This window comes from Acanthopagrus latus, chromosome 8 (assembly GCF_904848185.1).
Source record: "Acanthopagrus latus isolate v.2019 chromosome 8, fAcaLat1.1, whole genome shotgun sequence".
Lineage (NCBI taxonomy): Eukaryota > Metazoa > Chordata > Actinopteri > Spariformes > Sparidae > Acanthopagrus > Acanthopagrus latus.
In genome coordinates this window covers 18,415,534-18,436,158 of record NC_051046.1, presented here as the reverse complement: position 1 = coordinate 18,436,158, position 20,625 = coordinate 18,415,534, and the positions used below count along the sequence as shown (strand labels likewise).

At 39.2% G+C, this 20,625-nt stretch overlaps 3 protein-coding genes across 5 annotated transcripts; all 3 read left to right on the top strand.

The window, feature by feature from the left end:
* The first annotated feature begins 94 nt into the window (after positions 1–94).
* si:dkey-42p14.3 (EF-hand calcium-binding domain-containing protein 10) lies at positions 95–1,709 on the top strand. Its single transcript, XM_037106299.1, has 4 exons — positions 95–252; positions 853–1,017; positions 1,339–1,407; positions 1,538–1,709. The coding sequence occupies exons 1-4, from the start codon at positions 150–152 to the stop codon at positions 1,654–1,656; spliced, it is 456 nt and encodes a 151-aa protein (XP_036962194.1). The 5' UTR covers positions 95–149; the 3' UTR covers positions 1,657–1,709.
* An 898-nt stretch (positions 1,710–2,607) lies between these two features.
* On the top strand, positions 2,608–8,747 carry samm50 (SAMM50 sorting and assembly machinery component). 2 transcript variants are annotated; one of them, XM_037106281.1, is made up of 15 exons: positions 2,608–2,784; positions 4,058–4,168; positions 4,295–4,396; positions 4,501–4,588; positions 4,762–4,868; positions 5,101–5,231; positions 5,474–5,561; positions 5,895–6,023; positions 6,180–6,251; positions 6,332–6,418; positions 6,794–6,864; positions 7,363–7,430; positions 7,514–7,669; positions 7,869–8,010; positions 8,440–8,747. In XM_037106281.1, exons 1-15 carry the CDS (start codon positions 2,764–2,766, stop codon positions 8,483–8,485), a joined length of 1,419 nt encoding a protein of 472 aa, XP_036962176.1. In that variant the 5' UTR covers positions 2,608–2,763; the 3' UTR covers positions 8,486–8,747. The 2 variants fall into 2 exon arrangements, with proteins under 2 accessions (XP_036962176.1, XP_036962177.1); XM_037106282.1 differs by having other exon boundaries at positions 2,610–2,784; positions 7,523–7,669.
* Positions 8,748–9,223: 476 nt separating this feature from the next.
* On the top strand, positions 9,224–17,662 carry api5 (apoptosis inhibitor 5). 2 transcript variants are annotated; one of them, XM_037106279.1, is made up of 14 exons: positions 9,224–9,550; positions 10,593–10,754; positions 10,955–11,048; positions 11,300–11,365; positions 11,683–11,834; positions 12,087–12,293; positions 12,885–12,989; positions 13,602–13,691; positions 14,108–14,289; positions 14,451–14,544; positions 14,674–14,730; positions 15,555–15,634; positions 15,742–15,848; positions 17,026–17,662. In XM_037106279.1, the coding sequence occupies exons 1-14, from the start codon at positions 9,476–9,478 to the stop codon at positions 17,103–17,105; spliced, it is 1,551 nt and encodes a 516-aa protein (XP_036962174.1). In that variant the 5' UTR covers positions 9,224–9,475; the 3' UTR covers positions 17,106–17,662. The 2 variants fall into 2 exon arrangements, with proteins under 2 accessions (XP_036962174.1, XP_036962173.1); XM_037106278.1 differs by having other exon boundaries at positions 9,226–9,550; positions 15,742–15,884.
* Positions 17,663–20,625: the final 2,963 nt, after the last annotated feature.

Sequence of the window (20,625 nt, the reverse complement as noted above, 5' to 3'; positions counted from 1 at the left end):
GAACGACCCATCAAATCTTAGTTAAAAGTAGTTTAAGATCTACCAACAGTCCGACAGTGAGGGACCTCACGAGTCTACACGACAACAGACCCGCGCGGTACGTGTTCGCGTATCATAGCAACAAGTTCAAACAAAGTGAAGCGTTAAAGATGGCGACGCAGAGAGAGAGAGACGCTGCAGATTATCTTAAAAAACACAGAATCATGGAGCTCATGGACAACCTAACCAGCATGCTCTTCTTTCACAGACCTGGTTAGATTTTACTTCTTGTCTCTTATAGATAGAGCACCGTAACGTTACGTGGTGAAAAACGCGAGGTAGCAGCTAGCAAACTAGTTAGCTCTGATTAAAACGCACATGCCACAGGTAATAGTTAGACCACAGCAAGTTTTTGGTTGTCTTCTCCGTCAAAAATCTGAGTTTATTTAACTGAATACTGGGTGCTGGGTTAGGATAATTTTCCTTCTGACTCTCCTCATGCTAGATGTTAAACCAAACATAGACGAGCTACCCCAACATAACAGGTGTAGCTAGACATTCAGCAGTAGGCTTACTGCTCTTTGAGATAATAGTGATGTGTGTAACAGTTTGAGGTTACTTACACAGGGGCAACATTTCTTTCCCTGGACATACTTATATGTTGATAGTGACCATAAAGTGTATTTAAATAGAACATAAGTTTTGTCTATGCTAGATATTGTTCTTATTAGACATTATTCTGATGATATCCCGGCAACCCTATTATAACCAATATACAAACTTTCTCCTGTTTGTTTCATAATTGAAACACCAGAAACACACACATTTTAATGATTAACACAGTGATTTATTGTAATTTATTCTTTGATTCAGAGAATCCCAGAGAGTTTCTCATTGAGCAGCTGGAACAGCTAAAGATTTCTGGTCAGAGTGATGTGAGAGGGCCAAATCTGTTCAACAACACCGACCTGGACACAGTTTTCGGCATACTGGACCCCGCTAATCAAAAGTACATCACTTTTGCCCAATACAAGCATGGTAAGCACAGGACATGGGGCTATCTTGAGGGGAGAGGCACTCTCAATATGATTAAATCAGTATCAGAATCCTTTTTATTGTCATTGCACAGTGTTCAGACATTTAAGCAGCGTCCGAATATGATATTGGCAATCTAGTTTGAAGATATCTTCATCCAGTTATTTGTAATAATTCAGTCTTTCTGCATTTAAACCAATAATTATTGTAAAATGTCATATGCATATAATAATTTGTTCATTCACTCATAATTTTTTTTTTCTCTAAAAAAATAACAACTGTGGAACTAAAACAAATACTCACAGAGCATTTTTTTCCCCACAGCTCTTACCACACTGGGAATTAAAGACATTAATGAATGTCCTAAAGGTGTAAATGAAGACAGAATATCACGTGAGACTTTCATTACAGAAGCGTAAGAGCAGCTTGTAAAATTAGCTCAGTACAGTGAAGACAGAAGTAATCAGAATTATAAAATTCACCTTATTTTGAAATCAATTTTTGCTGCATTTTGTTGTTGCAGGACCCAAGGCCTGCAGAGATGCTCAGCAACATACTGGGAAAAACAGTGAACTTGATACAATGAAATGCATTTGTGTGTTATCATTGGGACTAGGATTTTTGTGGAGCTGTGTTTTGTAAAATGACCAGATTTTTAATTATAATTGTTAATAAACTTTCTTCAGGCAGATTCAGGCAGCTTCATTGTCATTGATGCATGCATTTCAGTTTATTTTTTGCGCTTAAGTCAACATTTGTATATCAAGGCATTATCAGGAGCTCTCAGAGAATTAGGATAACAGAGAACAAAAGGTTTATACATCTGAAGTCTACATCCTAGCATTGCATCCCAACTCTGGGTGATTTTCCTTTTCTACCTTTATATTGACACAAGACAAGATTCTTTCCAAGTGGTTTAATCTCACACTGTTTGTCAGTATTAAGTAGTAGTAAGTCAGTAGTAAGAGGTCTCAAAAATACAAGAAGATTCTTTGGTGTACTCCTCAGCATTAGCCTAAGGATTATTTAGGGTTCGCACCTCAAGTCACACACAAACACACTTTCTACAGTGGCTTGCAAAAGTATTCACCCCCTTTAGTTACCATGAGCCAAGAGGCTCATGGTAACTCTGGGGGAGCTGCAGAGATCCACAGCTCAGGTGGAAGAATCTGTCAACACAAATTTCATTCTAAAACCCTGGTAGTTTAAAATGACTATTAAATGAACCCTCAACTTTTTTAGTCCATCTTGCCATCACAGCTGCATGGATGTAAACTGAGACTTTGAGTGGTTTGCGGTAGAGTCCACTCAATGTAAACACATACAAGTATGAAAAGTATGAAATTGTTGTTTATTTAGTTTACTTAATCATAAAAAAAATCACTCAAAGATTTTTCTCCTCTGATTAATCTTCCTTAATCTTCCCCAAAGCTACATAGTGCACCTTTAAAATAAATGCGATACATGTCATTTAATTACATATAACATCATAATAACAATAACAGATCATTCAATATAGTGGTTGTGCATTTTTTATTCTTTTATGTTGTATACTTTTTCCTTCTTTTGCAGCGTTGTTGTGTTGAATGCACCCCCGCAGAGGGCGTGGCCAGGAAGTGACATAGCTGCCTCCTTATACGGAGCTTCACTGCCATTCTCCGGTTACTTGTAGGTTAAATAAATTAGTCTTCATACCCCCGCACAAAGTTTCGCCTACATTTTCCGGGACAGCGCCCTACGGTGCTCAGCATGGGCACCGTCCACGCCAGGGTAAGGAGAAGTCCGGTGACCGTGTTAGCTAGTACTTTGACCTCTCTGTGTCCAGTGGGTTTATCTGAGCTGCTGTGCTGCGGGAAAAGGCCCTCACTGTACATTCAACAAGGTCCAACAAGGCTCAGGCATTCAGCTCTCTGATAAGAAACTGAATTACTTCTCTGCTAAACATGGCTGCGAGTTTTCAATGTTGCCATTAAAACGTAAAGACTCTCTGGTGTGAAGCAGTTAGATGAACATTAAAGACAGTAATGACACATGCTAGTGGCTCGGCTCCTTACTGTAGTCTGCCTGCAGGAAGCTCCACTTGTGCCTACTGCAGTACTCGTGCTGTTTGCTGCAGTTTACTTGCTCGGTTTTCTGATCCATTATTCTTTACAGGGCTGTAGCCAGAGCCAAACTAGTCAAGGATCTAACTAGAAAAAATATTATAGTGCGCTAAATGATTAGAATGGAGCGTTAAAGAAATGGGCCTGTAGATTTCTGTATATTTCCATTATCCTCTAATCATTTGGTTAAAAAGCTGTGAAAACAAATTTAAACTCTCTAAATGTTATTCTGCAAGCTCTCTGTTTATCTGCTTATTCTATTTATTTTTTTTAATTCCCTTTCACACATGTTTTATTAATTATTTATCCAGTCCCATTCCCCATGCAACATTCTCCATTTTCCTCACCACATTTCACACTTCATTAATGTGAAAATGTGACGATTTGCTGATTTTTTCTGTTCTATATAATTGTAAACAAGTAAACCACAGTCTATATTCATTTAACATTTCTTTCTCTCACATTTTACAGACCAACTAATTAATGATTGAATAAAGGAAAAACATAATCAAGCAGCAGTAAAAATCATCATTAGTTGCAATCCCTGACAGCTGCAGAGCATTTATTATTATTTCTAATTTCTGATTTACTATAATTCATTGTTTTGGAGAAGAATACATTCCTAGGTGTAGAACTGGATTAGTTTCAGAGTAAGTCAGGTTTATTTACATAGCACATTACATACAGCAGGCATAGACTTAATGTGCCTAGATACACAAATAAAAAGTGAAGATCATAAATTACAAACTTGTATACAATAGAAATATGTAAGATAGAAATGTATTACTTATGTAAATTAGAGTAAAATCACCAAACATGTGTAAGATGTGTGTAATTTAACAAATGTAATATCCTTTTCGGGTCATTGTGAACCCCTAAAATGTCCCGTTGTTCCAGTACTTTGATTGTGATTATATGTTTTCTCATATTCTGTGCTGTAGAGCCTGGACCCTCTGCCCATGCATGGGCCAGAGCTTGGAGTTCATGCTGATGACATTGAGGCCCCAGAGATTGAGCAGCAGCCAAAACAAGAGGTTCTTGAAAACAAGGATGTAAGATTTGTTTTGTTCAAGACAGTAATTATAACCCAGCTTTCTTCAGTGGGAATCTAACATTGCCAGACCTGTGTTCTTTGTTGGATAATGTTTCTAAGGCTGTCTGTGCCTCCTGTTCTTCAGGTTGTTGTTCAACGAGTGCACATAGATGGGCTCGGAAGAACCAAGGAGGACCTGTTGACTTATGAAATCTCTGAGGTCTTCCGGGCAAAAAACTTGATTGATGTAGGTGCATGTTAAAACTGTAGCTGAACTAATTGATACTTGTTCAATTTATGCTTGCAAGTAGTGGTTCCTGGCATCCACACATGGTTCGATCTATTGTGCAGGTGATGCGAAGGTCCCACGAGGCCCGACAGAAGCTGCTGCGTCTCGGTATCTTCAGAAGAGTCGAAGTTGTTATTGACACATCGCGAGGTGACCGGTCTTGAAAAATGCATTAGTACACAAAGGCACTGTCCAGATGAATGTATTCATTCTAGTTATATATTTTCTCTGTTGAGCTGTGAAACCAAGTTAGTAATGTTACATATGTCATTGTTTTAAACTTAGCATAAGATAAAGAAATGTTCGTGTTCTTTTCTGTTTAGGCGAGGATGCTCTTCCTAATGGCCTCGATGTGACGTTTGAAGTCACTGAGCTGAGACGGATGACGGGCAGCTACAACACCATGGTTGGAAACAATGAAGGAAGCATGGTGAGCACTATGATGGCTCATGCCACTATCTACTTAATGATTTGGATCTAATCTTCATACTGTCAAATGTATTTCAGCTTGACCCAAATAAATGTATTTTTTTGTGTTTTTTATGCATTTATTTTGTAGACATATTGATTCAAGATTTCTTTTAACACTTGACATTGTTATTTGTTTATTAGCCTCTAAATACAGAATGAAAAACCTAATCAACTGACCCATTTTGATTTAGGTACTGGGCCTTAAGTTACCCAACGTACTTGGTCGGGCAGAGAAAATGACCTTCCAGTTCTCCTACGGCACCAAAGAGACATCCTACGGCCTGTCCTTTTTCAAACCTCAACCAGGACACTTTGAACGCAAGTAAGACATTCCTAAAATACATTTACTTTTAGGTCTGATCAACTTGATACATGGTATGCATGTGTGACTATGGTACTTTTGCTAGCAGTTAATCAGATCAGTAGCATGGTGGTGACATTAGGCAGTTTAGATGACTCGTGGTTCTTCAACTTTAGATATGGGCCAAGGTAACCTATGTAGTAACAGGTGTATTTAGTAATCAGGGTATTGACCTTCTATTTCTTGTCTTCCTTTGCTTTCAGTATCTCTCTCAACATGTACAAAGTAACAGGTCAGTTTCCATGGAGTTCACTGAGGGAGACGGATCGAGGCGTCTCTGCGGAAATGAGCGTAAATACTTATACTTCTATTTATCTGTCTGTTTCTTTCACATTTTGTGCAATTTAAAAAATCTTGTTCTTAAAAACATTGTTCTAATTTTTTGGCTCTTTGCACATGTATTAACATATTTAGGTTTCTTTTTATTACGTTTTTGACCATATGTCTTACACTAATATTACATATCATTTATGGATGGATGATGAAAAAGGCTGACCCATTAAAGTCATTTGCAGGCTTTCACATCGCGATTATTTTTTCTATTTCTATGCTCATTTACTGCATAAAATCTGTACAAAATAAAAGTAATAAACTGGTGTTTCATTACCAATTTACCACCCACAGTTTCCGGTATGGAAGACCAGCCAAACGCTGAAGTGGGAGGGAGTGTGGAGAGAGCTGGGCTGTCTGGCTCGCACTGCCTCATTTGCCGTCCGGGAGGAGAGCGGTCATTCACTCAAGTCCTCACTTTCGGTATTTGTCTCCCATTTTACATTGAGGACTTTACATCATTTGAAATAACTGTTGATAAAAGATTTTTGCACAAGTTACAATGACTAGTTATAACTGAAAACTGTATGAAAAAGTTTTCAAAAGTAGTTGTGGGAATTGTGCTTTTTTGTTTTACAGCATTCTATGGTCATCGACACCAGAAACTCTTCCATCCTTCCCAAGAAAGGTGGCCTGTTGAAGATCCATCAGGTTTGTTGTTTGACACTTTTGCAAATGCTATATGACTGAACTTGGAAACCTATTTGATGTTTTGTGTTGTGGTTTTCTAGGAACTTGCTGGTTACACTGGGGGAGACGCCAGTTTCCTGAAGGAAGACTTTGAGATCCAGCTCAACAAAACACTCTTCTGGGATTCAGTGAGATGATTTTTCAGCTTCAGCATTTTGGCAAATTATCTCATTAGTGGCCATTTAGTGTTGTTTAACTTTATGCAGTTTTTACTTTGCCAGTAAGTAGAAAATAGAGGATAAAGGAGTATTGGACTATTTTCTGGGTTTAGATAATTTTTTGTGCAACAATTAAGTGCAAAGTAAGTCATTCAAGCAGTATACCCACATTTGTATGAGCATGGTTTGTGAGAAGACAAAGTACCTGAATTTACAACAGACTCATTTTTATTAATCTTGGTGTAGTCTTTTTTAAGACAGGCTCCCTTTTTATGTTAAAGAAAAATAACTTGACATTTGGCTAGTTTTTCTGTTTCTGTTAAATTATTTGACTTTCTCTTCCAGGTCCTTTCTGCCTCATTGTGGGGCGGGTTGCTCCTGCCCATTGGTGACAAACCAACAAGCATAGCAGACAGGTACAGAAACACAGCACGCCACCCTATTACCATTACCAAGATCAGAGGTTAGACATTATGGGTCTCATCAGACAAAATAGAGCTTTGGCCCTGTTTTTTTTAAAACTACTTTTGTTTAATCTTGCACACAAATTGGCACCGCTAAAAGTATGCCAAAGTAGCTATTAGCAGTTCCTGTTTACAGTGTACCCATCGATGTCAAGACAGCTGTAACTGGGTTGTTTTGATACTGAAGACAATGTTTGTCAAGTCCAATGACTATAAAGGGCCTCTTTCTTTCTATGATTTCAAAGTGGATTTATTGAGATGGACATTGTATTATATCCTTGGAAATTGTAATCAAAAATAGTTTAATCACTTTACACAAACAAACAACTAAATTAATTTAAAAACTGATTAAAACAACAAAATTAACTCAAGGGTTCTTTCATTGATTAATAGACAGCTCGTGAATGTATTGTGTATTTTACGATTTGTGTGTCTTTTGTTTCCTCAAAGGTTCTATCTTGGTGGCCCCACCAGTATTAGGGGGTTCAGTATGTACAGTATGGGCCCACAGAGTGAAGGTGAGATATTAACTTGGCTGAGCTGCTTGGTAACCACACTGAAGTTTAATGGCTAATTGTAAGGTTCTGTGCTGGTATTACTGGTATGGCAGGCGACTACCTGGGAGGAGAGGGCTACTGGGCTGGGGGCCTCCACCTCTACACTCCTCTACCCTTCAGACCAGGCAGGGGGGGCTTTGGTGACCTCTTCAGAACACACTTCTTCCTTAATGCAGGAAACCTTTGTAACCTCAACTATGGTGAGTAGTTTTGAAACAGACCATGAATGTAAAGACCATTAAAAGTTCATGTTTTATAGACCAGACCTTGGCATTTATGACAGTGTTGTTTGTTATAATTGGGTGACTTTCAGTTTTCTAGTTCAGGCTTGGTGCGAGGTGTTTTAGTGAAGCAGATGCCCTTGACTTCTGTCTGGCTGAGGTTGATGCTTGTTTTCAGGTCAGGGGCCACAAGCACATTTGAAGAAACTGGCAGAATGCATCCGTTGGTCATATGGACTGGGCATAGTGCTGCGTTTAGGGAACATTGCCAGGCTTGAGCTGAACTACTGCATTCCCATGGGAGTCCAGAGTGGAGACAGGTAGGTGGATTAGGTCAACTTGGTTTATGTAAGTGATTTTGAATGTCACTTATTGTGGACACACTAAGTAAACTTGATGTCTAATGGCTTGCACTTTAGTTGACAAAAGATCAATCACATTAAAACTATATAGATGAGCCTCTTTATCTTATGCCTTGTAACTCACACATTTGTCTAAATGTGTGAAATATACTCAAGGGCTGATTAATCCAAATACAGTAAATATTGAGCAATGTCATGACCTTGTTCTGTCAAGTTGGGAGGCAGATCCTGTCCCATTAAACACAATCCTTCTTGCTACAATCACATAGACACACATGATAACATTATATACACATGCATTTTCAGGAAGCATGTATGTGCCAAAGATGATCAGATTCTTGGATTGCTCTGATATCCATTTTGTCCAATTTCCTCCGGTCTTTGCAGGATATGTGACGGGGTCCAGTTTGGAGCAGGAATCAGATTCCTATGAAACCACATGTCTTGGATCTAGAGCTTCCTTGTGTTTCAGCATTGTATGTCAGAAACCTAAATGTGGGGTGATTGATTTTGGAGAAAGATACTTAAGTGTTGAAACTCATTCCTGTGTTGTTGGTGTTTGACGACCTATGAATGAGACTCAACAATCAACCATCTTCACCATAATGGCTCACCCCACCTTTAACTGGAAGTAAAATTACTTGTACAGAATTGTTGTTGCAACTAATTAGTTCAATAAAAGTGTTTGCACTGACTTTCTGTTTTGATTTATCCATTCTTGTCCTATGAAATCATTGCAAAAAAGTGTGTGTGTATAGTCACTATAGATATAATGGCCAATAACTGCATTATTTTAATCCCTTATATCAGTATTGGTATTGGCCCCAATGATCCAGTATCGCTCAGGTTGTAGCTTCCTAAAAAGATAAATCCAACAAACACATTTTAGAAAATTATAGGCATCTGTCATATGTCAGATTACCTAACCATTATTAAAAATATATAACTATAAATATATGGGAACACTGTAACATAACAAGAATACATCATTTACATAAAGTCCAAAAATAAGATAAATGTAGTGAAGTCAAAGAGAGTTGTGTCAATAGTTAGTTACATGTCACTTGAACATAGCGGCATCACGAGTGATTTTACTGCGCACCATATCAGCGCATACTCGCGGTCACGTGTGTAGTAACTCCTCAGGCGGTTGGTTAAACCTGCCCATGCGCTGTACTCATTGTTCCGTAGCATTTTAGCCAGCACACCAGTGATTGCGGGAAGACAGACCGTGGGGGGGTATTCATTCACGGGCTTCTCGAAATTTCATCTCCCCGTCCCTTTTCCGAAAATTGTATTTTCCGATAGTACGGCGTTGTTTGTGTTGTAGTCGTTTGAAACGGCACAAAAGTGATCCGAGATTTTCGTCTGCGTTTTTATCGGCGGTCTTATCTGTGAGCGGCAGGCACCCGGACGCACGCTGATGGCGGTCACTATCGAGGATCTGTATCGTAACTACGGGCTCCTTGCTGACGCCAGTAAGGACAACATCAGCCAGGTAAACAGATGCATATGCGCTCATTTTTAAACACTGGTTTAGCGAGCATTTTTATTTCTTTACCGTTGTATCTCATTTAACTTCCACTGTTGTTAACTTTGTTGACATAACATTGTTGTGTGCGTGCTATGCTAGGCTAACTGTAGCTAGCGAACGTAACATTAGCATAGTGACCGCGGTAATGTTAATGGCCTCGCCATAGTGACCCCAACGATAGGCGGTACTAGCTCGAGATACATCATGTTTCAACCAAACGCTCATATTTATTTTGTTTTACTAGCGAACTCATTTTCATTCATTTTGAAATAGGGCAACTCGATTAAGCCTTGGCTGTTGACTTCAATTCACTGCTATACTTGTCTTTCAATGTTTTTTTTCTTGAAGTTGATTGTAGATATGAGCATGTTATCTGGTGTTTGGAAATTTTGATAAATTCATCTCAAAGCTGATTTTAATTTATCGAAACAAAAAGCACATTATTAACGTTTACATGGTATTAAACTGCCATGTTTAATCCAGGTCTGTTAAATTGATGTACCTCTCCTATAATAAAAGGGGCCCCTTCTGTTTTTAGGTGACATGAGTTTGAAACCACACAGTCTTCGTGCGTATCAGAAACTCGTTGGCTTGTTTTCAACTATTATTTGAGCTTTTTTGATCATACTTACGTTGGACTCAACAGACAAAAAGTATTTTAAAAACACAGAAAAATCAATGCCACAGATCCTGAGATTTTGTGTCCTTAAGTCTGTAGTAGCAAATGATTGCCCACAAAGTAATTTCATTGGAGCCTATTATTATTATTATTTTATCATGTTTTTAAAACCTAACTACCCTGGTTTGTACTGGGGTTTTCTGTTATTGATTCCCAGACTCCCAGTTGAGCATGAATAACCTTGATACCACCAGCATTGCCCTTTCAGATTAGAAAGTTTCTCCCACCCACATCTTATAATATTGTTAGGATTTGCATGAATCCAATTGTGATGCTAGAGTTGTGTGTCTTGCCCATTTTTACTCATGTATTGTCCATATTTTACAGCACAAAGATGCTTACCAGGTCATCTTAAATGGCGTGAAGGGTGGCCCGAAGGAGAAGCGCCTGGCAGCGCAGTTCATCCCGAAGTTCTTCAGCAGCTTCCCAGAAATGGCAGATGCAGCAATTAATGCTCAGCTTGATCTTTGTGAAGATGAGGATGTGTCGGTAAGTGTTAAAGAACAGAGGGTTCTATCTAATTGACGCAATGGTAGTTAGTCTTGATCTTTAACTTCACTATGTTAAAAAATAGCTTGTATGTTCCTTGGTTGATGTGGACCTTCTTCCAGTGACTGTATGGATTTACAAGTCATTTTTATCCCATCATAACAACCCACTCATGTGAATGTGTACTTGTCTTCACCCAGATTCGGCGGCAGGCCATCAAAGAGCTCCCACGGTTTGCAACTGGTGAGAACATCCTCAGAGTTGCAGATATTCTCACCCAGCTCCTTCAAACAGGTATTTGATGCCTCAAATTACACACTTAGGGGATGTAATTATCCTATTAGGGTATTTTTATTTGTTTATCCAAACTACTTAACAGATTGGTTTGGTTTAAAGCTGTTGAGGTTTAGGTCAGTGTAATGGTTTCAGTTTCTTGAAAATCTGATTTACCTGTCATTCTAAACTGCAGATTGGTCTCTGATTTTGTAAAAATTTTCATTCTCAAGAATGTCAACTGAAATGTGTGTTAATGTCTGTACTTTCAGATGACACAGCAGAGTTCAACCAAGTGAATGCAGCACTTGTTTCTATCTTCAAGATCGATGCAAGAGGTGAGTATTGTTTTGCTCCACTGTGGAGCCAAATGATGCCTTTGTGTGCTTGACACAGGACACTGAGATAATGTTCTTAATCTCCCTCCTTAGGATACGTATGAGTGAGATTTCATTCTGCTTGCTGAGAATGACCCATGTTGTCTCATTACAGGCTTTTTCAACTATATGTCAACAGGAAACTCTGTGTGAACTGCCCTTTTATGAATATTGCATTCCACAATTGCAGCTAGCAGATCTGAAGTGGTATGTTTAATTTAAATAATAAGTTTGTCATCCCATTTGTAATCCTGTACTTGCATTGACACATTGTTTAGGTACCCTTGGAGGCCTCTTCTCTCAGATCCTGCAAGGTGAGGACATTGTGAGGGAAAGGGCCATCAAGTTTCTGTCTGGCAAATTGAAGACCCTTCCAGAGGACGTCATGACAAAGGAGGTGGAGGACTACGTCTTTGCAGAGACAAAGAAGGTTCGAACATAGTGTAGAATTGATTATCTTTGCATTCATTTTCTAAAGAAGTGAAACTGATTTGTGAAGTTGTTACCACATCAGTTACTCCCGCCCCATTTATAACAAACTTGGAGATGAGCTTTTAACTTATGCATTACCTGACTGATACTTTGTCAAATTTAGTTCAAACATTGTACATCTCTGGACTGTGTTAAAAAAACGTACTCGTTGTTTTTAACCATATCATTCTTATTTTGGCTGTCTGCTCAGGTGCTGGAGGATGTGACTGGAGAGGAGTTTGTGCTGTTGATGCGTTTAGTTTCTGGCCTGCGGGTGCTGCAGACCGTGAATGGGCGACAGCAGCTGGTGGAGCTGGTGGTGGAGCAGGCTTTCCTGGAGCAGGCCCTCAACCCAGCTGACCCAGACACTGTTGACCGCCTGCTGCAGTGCACACGCCAGGCTTTGCCCCTGTTCTCTGTGAGTACAACCACTGCACCTCTACATCAACCAAGTTCACTGATCAGTAATGTTTTAAGATATAACAGAAACCACTGTTGTGCTGGACTAGAAGTTAGATTTTCATTACTTTTGCATCCCTTTTTAATTTTTTAAAAATTTAAATAAAATTTTAAATTTAAGAATTATTTGTATCGATGTTGTGCAAAATTATTTTAATAATAAGAACTGAACATTCATAAGCATTTCAGCAGCCAAACTAGTGAATGCTTAATAAGCAGGAATTTCAGTAAAGTTCTCTCACCATGAAAGCCTAATGGTGCATCTTTGAATTTTATGTGAAAATATTCTGTTTACTATTACTCAAGATAAAGAAAAGCAGAAGATCATCATATTTGAAAAGCTGGAACCAAAAAGTGTTTTGCATTTTTGCATGAGCGACGACAACATAAATGTTTAATTGCATATTAAATCAACTAATGGATAAATCTTTGCACACTGCGCTTTTTGTCCGTCTACAGGCCTACCTTATGACGTGTAATCACTGTTTACTGTAATTTGAAAAATGTGAATTAATCATTATCATTAATCATTTTCTCTCCCACCTTGTAGAAAAATGTCCATTCCACACGTTTTGTAACCTACTTCTGTGAACACGTCCTACCCAACCTCAGCACCCTGACAAGTCCTGTGGCTGAACTGGACATTCAGTTGGAGGTGAGTTCTGTTTTCACTGAAATGAGGACTTTCTTGCTTTTATTTATTGATCACACTTGGTCCTTGAGCAGGTTTGTAATACCACGTTTTTTGATATCTTTATCAATGATAGTCAGTCACCGTTATCATAACCTAATGGTTGCAACTTTTGCATAATGTCCAGTTCTAGGTAAATCTACACTTTGGAAAAAGAATAAACATTAGACTACAGAATGGGGGAACCACACTTCAAGAACCAGCGATTCCTCCAACTTTGCAACCCTGAAGCCCAGTAAAAAAAACCAAAAACAAACAACAACTAGCCAGTATTTTTATCAGACATATGACGACCTGGATTTATTTAGTCCGAATCAGCACTTGAGAGGCCCGATGAATATGGCCACTGGTGTGAGGTCGATATTCTTAATGTCTGACATTTGGTGAGCGGTTGTAGTAGTAAACAAAGTCAGCATGGCAGCCACCTGTCAGAGGTGTCAGCCAACTGCATGTTGTTAATGGGTCATTAGTCTGCCCCCACGCAACACTGTTTCTCATTAGCAATGCACATTACACTGTGTGAGGGGCTCTGCTAAAGCTGTGTGTGTATTTGTGTGTCTGTGTGTGCGTGTGTAGGTGCTGAAGCTGCTGGCTGAGATGAGTCCGTTCTGTGGAGACATGGACAAGCTGGAGCCCAACCTCAACATGCTGTTTACCAAGCTGCTGGTGAGAACGGATTGTCCTGTTGTTGTTGTTGTTGTTGTTGTTGTTGTTGTTTTTGTACATGGAGGAATACAAATGCGCTTAATAATCAAAATATACATTGGCAGTTTTTCAGCTGGCTCCATTTCCAGACATGGTGCTTCTTTTAGTCTTTCCTTGCTTCACAGTAATATTGTTGGACACATACATGTTACATGCTGGTCTTCTAAGTCAGCTTTTTACCCTGGACCCCAGCCAGCTGAGGATTCATTTTCTGCCTTAGAATACATAATCAGATTGTCCCATTTGTTCTGGGTATTTTGAACCAACAACCTTTCCTTTTTAGCACCTTCATATTTAAGTTTATTTTATATTTATTTAACTATTCCTGTCAAGAGTTTTTTCCAACTGACAAATCACGATTGTTTTTGTTTGTATAGGAGTTCATGCCTCTGCCACCAGAAGAAGTGGAGAATGGGGAGAACTCTGCAAATGAGGAACCCAAACTGCAGTTCAGCTACGTGGAGTGTCTCCTCTTCAGCTTCCACCAGCTGGGCAAGAAGCTGCCTGACTTCCTCATCGACAAAGTGGATGCTGAGCAACTAAAAGACTTTAAGATCAGGTGAAAGAATGGTGTAGTTAAATTTAATGATGCAACTGAAGTGTCATTTTGAACATGTCGGGTGTGTTTGATGGTTTTGCTAAATTTACAGAAAAATTCTCTTTTGGTCATTTTATCCCAAAATGCCTTTCCAATGCAACTGAACGTGCCTTGTCTTACAGGTTACAGTATTTTGCCAGGGGCCTGCAGGTTTACATCAGACAACTGCGAGTAGCACTGCAAGGCAAGACGGGAGATGCTCTTAAGACAGAAGAGGTAACAAATACTTTCAACTTAAGTTTGCGCAGCATAAGTAGGACCTTCATGCATGAGCATAGTTGCTTTGTGTGCCTTTCTGCTGTCAAATGTCTCAAATATACTAACTTGTCTTTTGTCTGTAATCAGAACAAGATCAAAGTGGTTGCTCTCAAGATCACAAACAACATCAACGTCCTCATCAAGGTAGGGGGTTTGTCATTGACACTGAGTGACCAGAAAATTAAGAACACTTGTATGAAGTATTACAATGCAACGCAACAAGGCTGTATTAAATATAACCCCAGTGTTCCAACTTTAAAAAAAAAAGTGTGGTTGGCATGCTGTGTAAAATGTAAATAAAAGCAGGATGCAATTATCTATAAATTAACTGTTTTATGAAGTGTTCCTCGAACCATGTAATCATATCCCTTATACAGTCGTGTGTTGAACCCTGGCCCATCCTTGCTTGTTTATGCCTGAGCCTTTCGAGGATGCCCCTTTCATACCCAATCATGATACTATCACCTGCTACCAGTAAACCCGTTTACCTGTGAAATGTTCCAAACGGGTGTTTATGGAGTATTCATGAGTTGTGTTGACTTGTTGACATCATATTCTGAATAAGAGTACATATTTTAAAAAATCAGTCCCCCAAATTTTGCAGCACACATCTTTACATATTCAGTTTATATCCAGACTTCTGCTCAAATTGTGTACAGAACTGTTTTTGAGATGGGCTGCAATATATCCCCCACATCATTTATTCTTGTTCAGGTGAAGCAGAATCACCTGACAACAATAATTCCGTTACACAAAAATAACTGAGCACCTTTCTTTTACCGTGTAAGCGTCAATAAAGACTTTGATATTTTACAAGGGAAGTATTTATGACAAGAACGGTTGTATTACTATGTACATGGTTTCTATTTTCTGGTCATTTAGTAAATCTGGATCATAAATCATAAACTCTGTGTTGTAATAGAAACATTTTTCAAAATATATTTCTCCAATCTTTATTTTCATTCCAGGATCTCTTCCACAATCCCCCGTCATTCAAGAGCACAGTAACTCTGTCCTGGAAACCTGTCCAGAAGACGGAGGCAGTAGCGTAAGTCTGCGCCCATTTCTTGTCACCAGAGCTGACTGTCGTTAGAGGTGATAGAAATCCCTTCCATCACCTTTCCTCATCTTCATCTTCTTTCTTTACGTTTTTAGGCCCAAGCGCCCCTCAGGTGAGGAGATGGGCTCCAGCGGAAGCACAAAAAAACAGATCTCTCCTCAATCCCGGAGGGACGCACGGCAAATCTATAATCCCCCCAGCGGCAAGTACAGCGCCACCATTGGCAATTTTAACTATGGTGAGGAGCACTCTGTGGCATTTTCCTTTTCTGCACATTTTTATTAACACTTTTGTGAGGCATGTTCACCTATAATTTATTTCATACCACACTTTTGTTTTTTAGACTCATTCGTAGCTACAGTTACTGTTTCCTAATCCCACGTGTGTTTAACGACTTTGATTTGGCACAAAGTTCAAGGGAAACCTTCACTTTCTGTGGAAGTAGACACATTTGAAATGTAGGTGTGAAGGTAGTTCTGGACACTTTGAACCCTCATCCTTAGAGGACAGCAACTATAGTCAGCTCTGATTCAAAATACACCTGCAGCATAATCCATGTCTCCATTGTTAATCTGCATAATGATATGATTGATAAGATTATCTCTTTGCCTATAAATGTCCACATGCATTGCTGCATGGTGTGCTTCAGAGCCATAAGATGATGATTGATGATGATGATGATGATGAGACAAGAAAATTGTGTATTCAAAGGAACAGTTAACCCAAAAATTTTAATTTAGTCATGGAAAGTCAGGTGAAGTGTTGTAGTCCACTAAGCATTTCTGGAGTTTCCCAGCAAAACTGAATTAGATGGGGACTTGTTTTAAAATGTAAAAAACAAAAAAATGGCAGAAAATGGCTCCATACAGGTAAACCAGCATAATCCAAGTTTCAGGAAGCCCTGATATACCAAATTGATTTGAAATGAATTTACAACCGCTTCTAGCTCAGTAGCTACAGTGAAGATTTTGGCTTATGAAACAGTGTCAACAAAATCTTTTCAAATCTACTTTGGAGCTCTGGGCTTGAGATAACTTTGGGCAAGCTGTGTGGAGCCATTTAATATTGTCTTTCAGTTGTTTTTTCTTTTTTTTTTAAACATTTTTACACAAGTTCCCATCTACTTGTATATAGAATACTACTACACTGTTTTTCTGTGAATCTTGCTAAATGTTTTGTGGACCTTGAAACTAAATGCATCATGATGCCAGTCAAACACATTTGATCAAATTTGAAATTATGTTTGGAATTCCGGATTTTTTTTTTTTTTAGATATGTGCATTTGTGTGTTGTATTTTTAAAACTACTCACAGCAATACATATAAAAGTGGTAATGATATAAAGGGTTATAATGTACTGTTTTGTTTTTTCTACTATAGAGCAGCGTGGTGGATTCAGGGGCGGCCGAGGACGAGGCTTTGGTGCCAGAGGTGGCAGGAGCCGAGGTCGAATCTATTAAAAGACACACACAGTACAGATTGCTCATTGAACTGCATCGCATCAAGATCTTCTCCACACCAAGATGGACTATTTGTCACCTACTCTTCCTTTTTTTTTTTTTACTTGTCTCGGCGCCTTTTTCACTTTCCCAACTGACACATCACGATTTGTTTTGTTTTTTGGAGGGGTCCGGGGTTTGGTTTCTTGTCTTCAGAATATCACTCAAGGGACTCAGAATTTTTAACATTTACTCCCAGTGTTCCTCTTGGCCAAGCGGTAGTTGTAGTAAATCTATATGGATTTTTTTCTTTAATTAAAAAAAATACTGTTCTGTGTATTTTTGTGGAACAAAAGACTGCCAAGTTGTAACTGATAAATATTTTTGGTCAGATTGTTGTAGGAAAAGATCCTCTTGTTTTGCGATATGTTGATGAATGCATTACTTTCTACCTTTTTATTTAATCTTGGTTTCTTTTTTTATTAGAGCTTAAGTTGGATTGGCTGACTATGCTACTTTGTATGAATCAATGATGTTGTTTCATTGGATTTTTATCATAAACTTGTATGGAAGTATGATCTTTTGTCTCTTGTTTGTGTACAACATTGCACTAGTTACACTGCATTCACCGCTCCTGTTTTGTGGGAAACCTGAGACTGGTGTTCTGAAACAAATAATGTGGCTTTTGGAAACATTCACATTTGATTGGGATGTGATGATACGCTAGTGTTGAATACATGTTTCTTCAGTAGTACAGTTAGACAGTTTGACTTGAAAGAGTCACGACTTCATATATCTTTGTGGTGGCAACATCTCTAAACTTGATTTACACAGATTAAACATGATTTAGTGAGGCATACTTGTGCACCGCAGACTACTGCTTCACATGTCTTATTTTTCTCAATGCAAAGCTTCTGTTGCATCTTTAAAATCCAATCGTACCTTCTCCCAATCTGTGCTCTCATGTTCCATTCATTCCTCACCCACTCATTCATCCCATTTATCCTCTCCATCCTCCTCTCCTTCCTTTTCCCATCGTCTTTCTATTTGTGTTCACCTATATCTGTACCAAAACAGAGAGAACGAGGGGTAATTTTAGCCTGCGATCTGGCGTCTACATTTAGAAATACACACACACACTCACAAACGTGCCTCCTTAGCCGTCTACGCGTCTGCATCAAAACTGCGCCCCCTCCCATCAGTCCAGTATGTGTGTTGAGGTGCTGGGGGTGGGTGTGATGGCTTTGAAGTAGAAAAGAGTAGAATCCGGCTCTCAATAATTGAAGGGACTATAAATAGTCCTTGCCATGTTTAGAACACACATTTTATTTTACACCCAGCTCTGCGCATTCAGTCATGCGCGCATTCTCCCACACATGCACACACTCAAACCCCTTTTATGTTAAAATACTAGTGAGGACCTTCCTTTCACAACACTGACTCCAGTGAAGGCAAAGTGTTAGTATATCTGTTCGTATCTTTGTTTAAAGGTAGTTAGTGTTTTTCTGGGTCTAAATCTTTGAGTTAAAAAACAAAAATCTGTCTGGTGTACACATTATTTTTGTTGTGAAACGTGTCAAATTAAATGCGTTGTATTCCGTTTAACCCAATCTGAATTTTAGTCTTACCACTGAATCTGAGTTTGATCTAAACATCTACTTTTACCTGCCAAATATCTTATATCTTATATATAATCCTGGTCCATACTTGATTTGAATCCTAAAATTATGGGAAATTTAATCTTTGAGCCCTAACAAATCAATAAACTTGATCAAAATCCTTCTTTAAAACAACTAGCCATTTTAAAATGTATTATTCTGAATGGAAATCTGTAATCTGTAAATTAAAAAACAATGTGAAAATGTGTTCCCTCTACTTACACCTGACTAAATCCTTATTTGAACCTAGTCCACACTTGGTTGGAATCAATTTTAACCTGGAGGCTGAACTACATCTGCTCTACTTGTGAAAGTCTTGTTCTTGAGTTTTATCCAGACATGAAAAACAAGGAACAAATCCACGTGCCCTCAAAAGGTCCAAAACTGGCTCTCTTAAAGATAGAAGACACAAACACACAGCGTTCTCAGTGGGTGCTTACAGGTCTGCATGCGAAGACACGTGTGTGCTGGTGTGTGTAGGTGGATGCTCTGGAGGAGGAGGGGCGCTCAAACTTTTCTGAATCGACTGTGGCAGCGTTTTTGCAGTGAGGCAACCATGAACAGATTTAACTCAAAACCCTTAAAACCAAATAATATAAGTAGTTGCTAAACAGCTCACATGCAGCATGAGGTGTTTCTCTTTGTCCGGGTAATCAGTATGTTACCACGTAATATAAAATTGGTTTCCACTGTCTCCTGTCAGGGATATGCAGGAAAACAAACCACTCACACAAACTTCTTTAACCTGCAGGAGGATGTTTATCAGTATCCAGCTCAAAAAATGTTCTTAAAGGATTCACTTCAATGCATGAAAAATAATTTTTATGGATTGACAATTTAAACTGCATAAACATGTCTCAGAATATAACAATGTGGCATTTGCAAAAAAAAACAACAACAACTGATTCCTCACATACATCGATGAGAATTGGAGGTTTTCGTGCAGAATGTTGGACTTTTCATTGCAGAACATGAAGGATAAAAGAAGCGTGTCCGTCCTGTCTCCCCTCTAGAGGGCGATCCAGACCAGGGTTTTCCTCGCAGAGCAACCAGAATCTATTTTTATCCACGCCGAACGAGTCACTTAAAGCTTTCATGATGTCTTTTTGTCTCTTTTGTATTTCTGCTCGGGTTACGGCGCATGGAGGAACACTGCGATCTGGGCGAGCAATGCAGAGATGAGACAAATGTAGTGATAAACAGACCTGGTGTGTTTGTCGATTACTGGTCAAGCAGGATACTGAATCAGGCCTGAAATGAACTCACAAGGGCGTCACAAACTGGGCAGTAGTTGATAGTTTTGCATGCAACATTTGGATGTTCAACAACAATACTGATGTGCTATTGTGATGCAATGAGCTGAAACTTTCTTACAGTGCACAATTCTCGTCCACCATTTAGTTTCTCTTCGTCTTTCCTACCCTTCGCCCTCTCAAGAGCTGCAGGCTGATGGTGTATTTTTATTTTTTTTTGCTCGGATACTGTACATCTTTTGGCACAGGTATCGTGGTGCGTTTAAGGTCTACGTCTAAGTTCTACACTAGGGGGCGGTGTGCAACCAACATGAACCCTCTCCTCATTGATCGTGACCAGGTATTTCCCAAACCAGCCCGGCAGTCAGTCAGCCAGCCAGCCAGCCAGCCAAGCGTTTGTGTGTGCGTGCGCGCGCAAATACACGTGCACATGCACGCACGCACACACGCAAACCTTGGAGCTGAAAATAATCAAGTGGTGGAGGAGGAGTGGGCGGCAGCAGCGGGAGAGGAAGCGAAGACGACCCTCAGAGAGAGAAAGAGAGAAGGAAGGAGCGACTGTACGAGTCCATGTGAGAGTAGAAGTGAAGGTAAATCAATAGTCCTGAAGCACTTGGTGGAACTCAACGG

What these genes read in the sequence shown, in the direction of transcription:
- si:dkey-42p14.3 (XM_037106299.1), top strand. Translation starts at nt 150, where the DNA reads ATGGCGACGCAGAGAGAGAGAGACGCTGCAGATTATCTTAAAAAACAC. An exon ending in TTTTGCCCAATACAAGCATG is followed by an intron (nt 1,018 to 1,338) that starts GTAAGCACAGGA and finishes TTTTCCCCACAG; the next exon opens with CTCTTACCACACTGGGAATT. An exon ending in AAATGAAGACAGAATATCAC is followed by an intron (nt 1,408 to 1,537) that starts GTGAGACTTTCA and finishes TTGTTGTTGCAG; the next exon opens with GACCCAAGGCCTGCAGAGAT.
- samm50 (XM_037106281.1), top strand. Translation starts at nt 2,764, where the DNA reads ATGGGCACCGTCCACGCCAGG. An exon ending in TGGGCACCGTCCACGCCAGG is followed by an intron (nt 2,785 to 4,057) that starts GTAAGGAGAAGT and finishes TCTGTGCTGTAG; the next exon opens with AGCCTGGACCCTCTGCCCAT. An exon ending in CCAACAAGCATAGCAGACAG is followed by an intron (nt 6,865 to 7,362) that starts GTACAGAAACAC and finishes GTTTCCTCAAAG; the next exon opens with GTTCTATCTTGGTGGCCCCA.
- api5 (XM_037106278.1), top strand. Translation starts at nt 9,476, where the DNA reads ATGGCGGTCACTATCGAGGATCTGTATCGTAACTACGGGCTCCTTGCT. An exon ending in CTTCAAGATCGATGCAAGAG is followed by an intron (nt 11,366 to 11,682) that starts GTGAGTATTGTT and finishes CACATTGTTTAG; the next exon opens with GTACCCTTGGAGGCCTCTTC. An exon ending in TGCTGTTTACCAAGCTGCTG is followed by an intron (nt 13,692 to 14,107) that starts GTGAGAACGGAT and finishes TTGTTTGTATAG; the next exon opens with GAGTTCATGCCTCTGCCACC.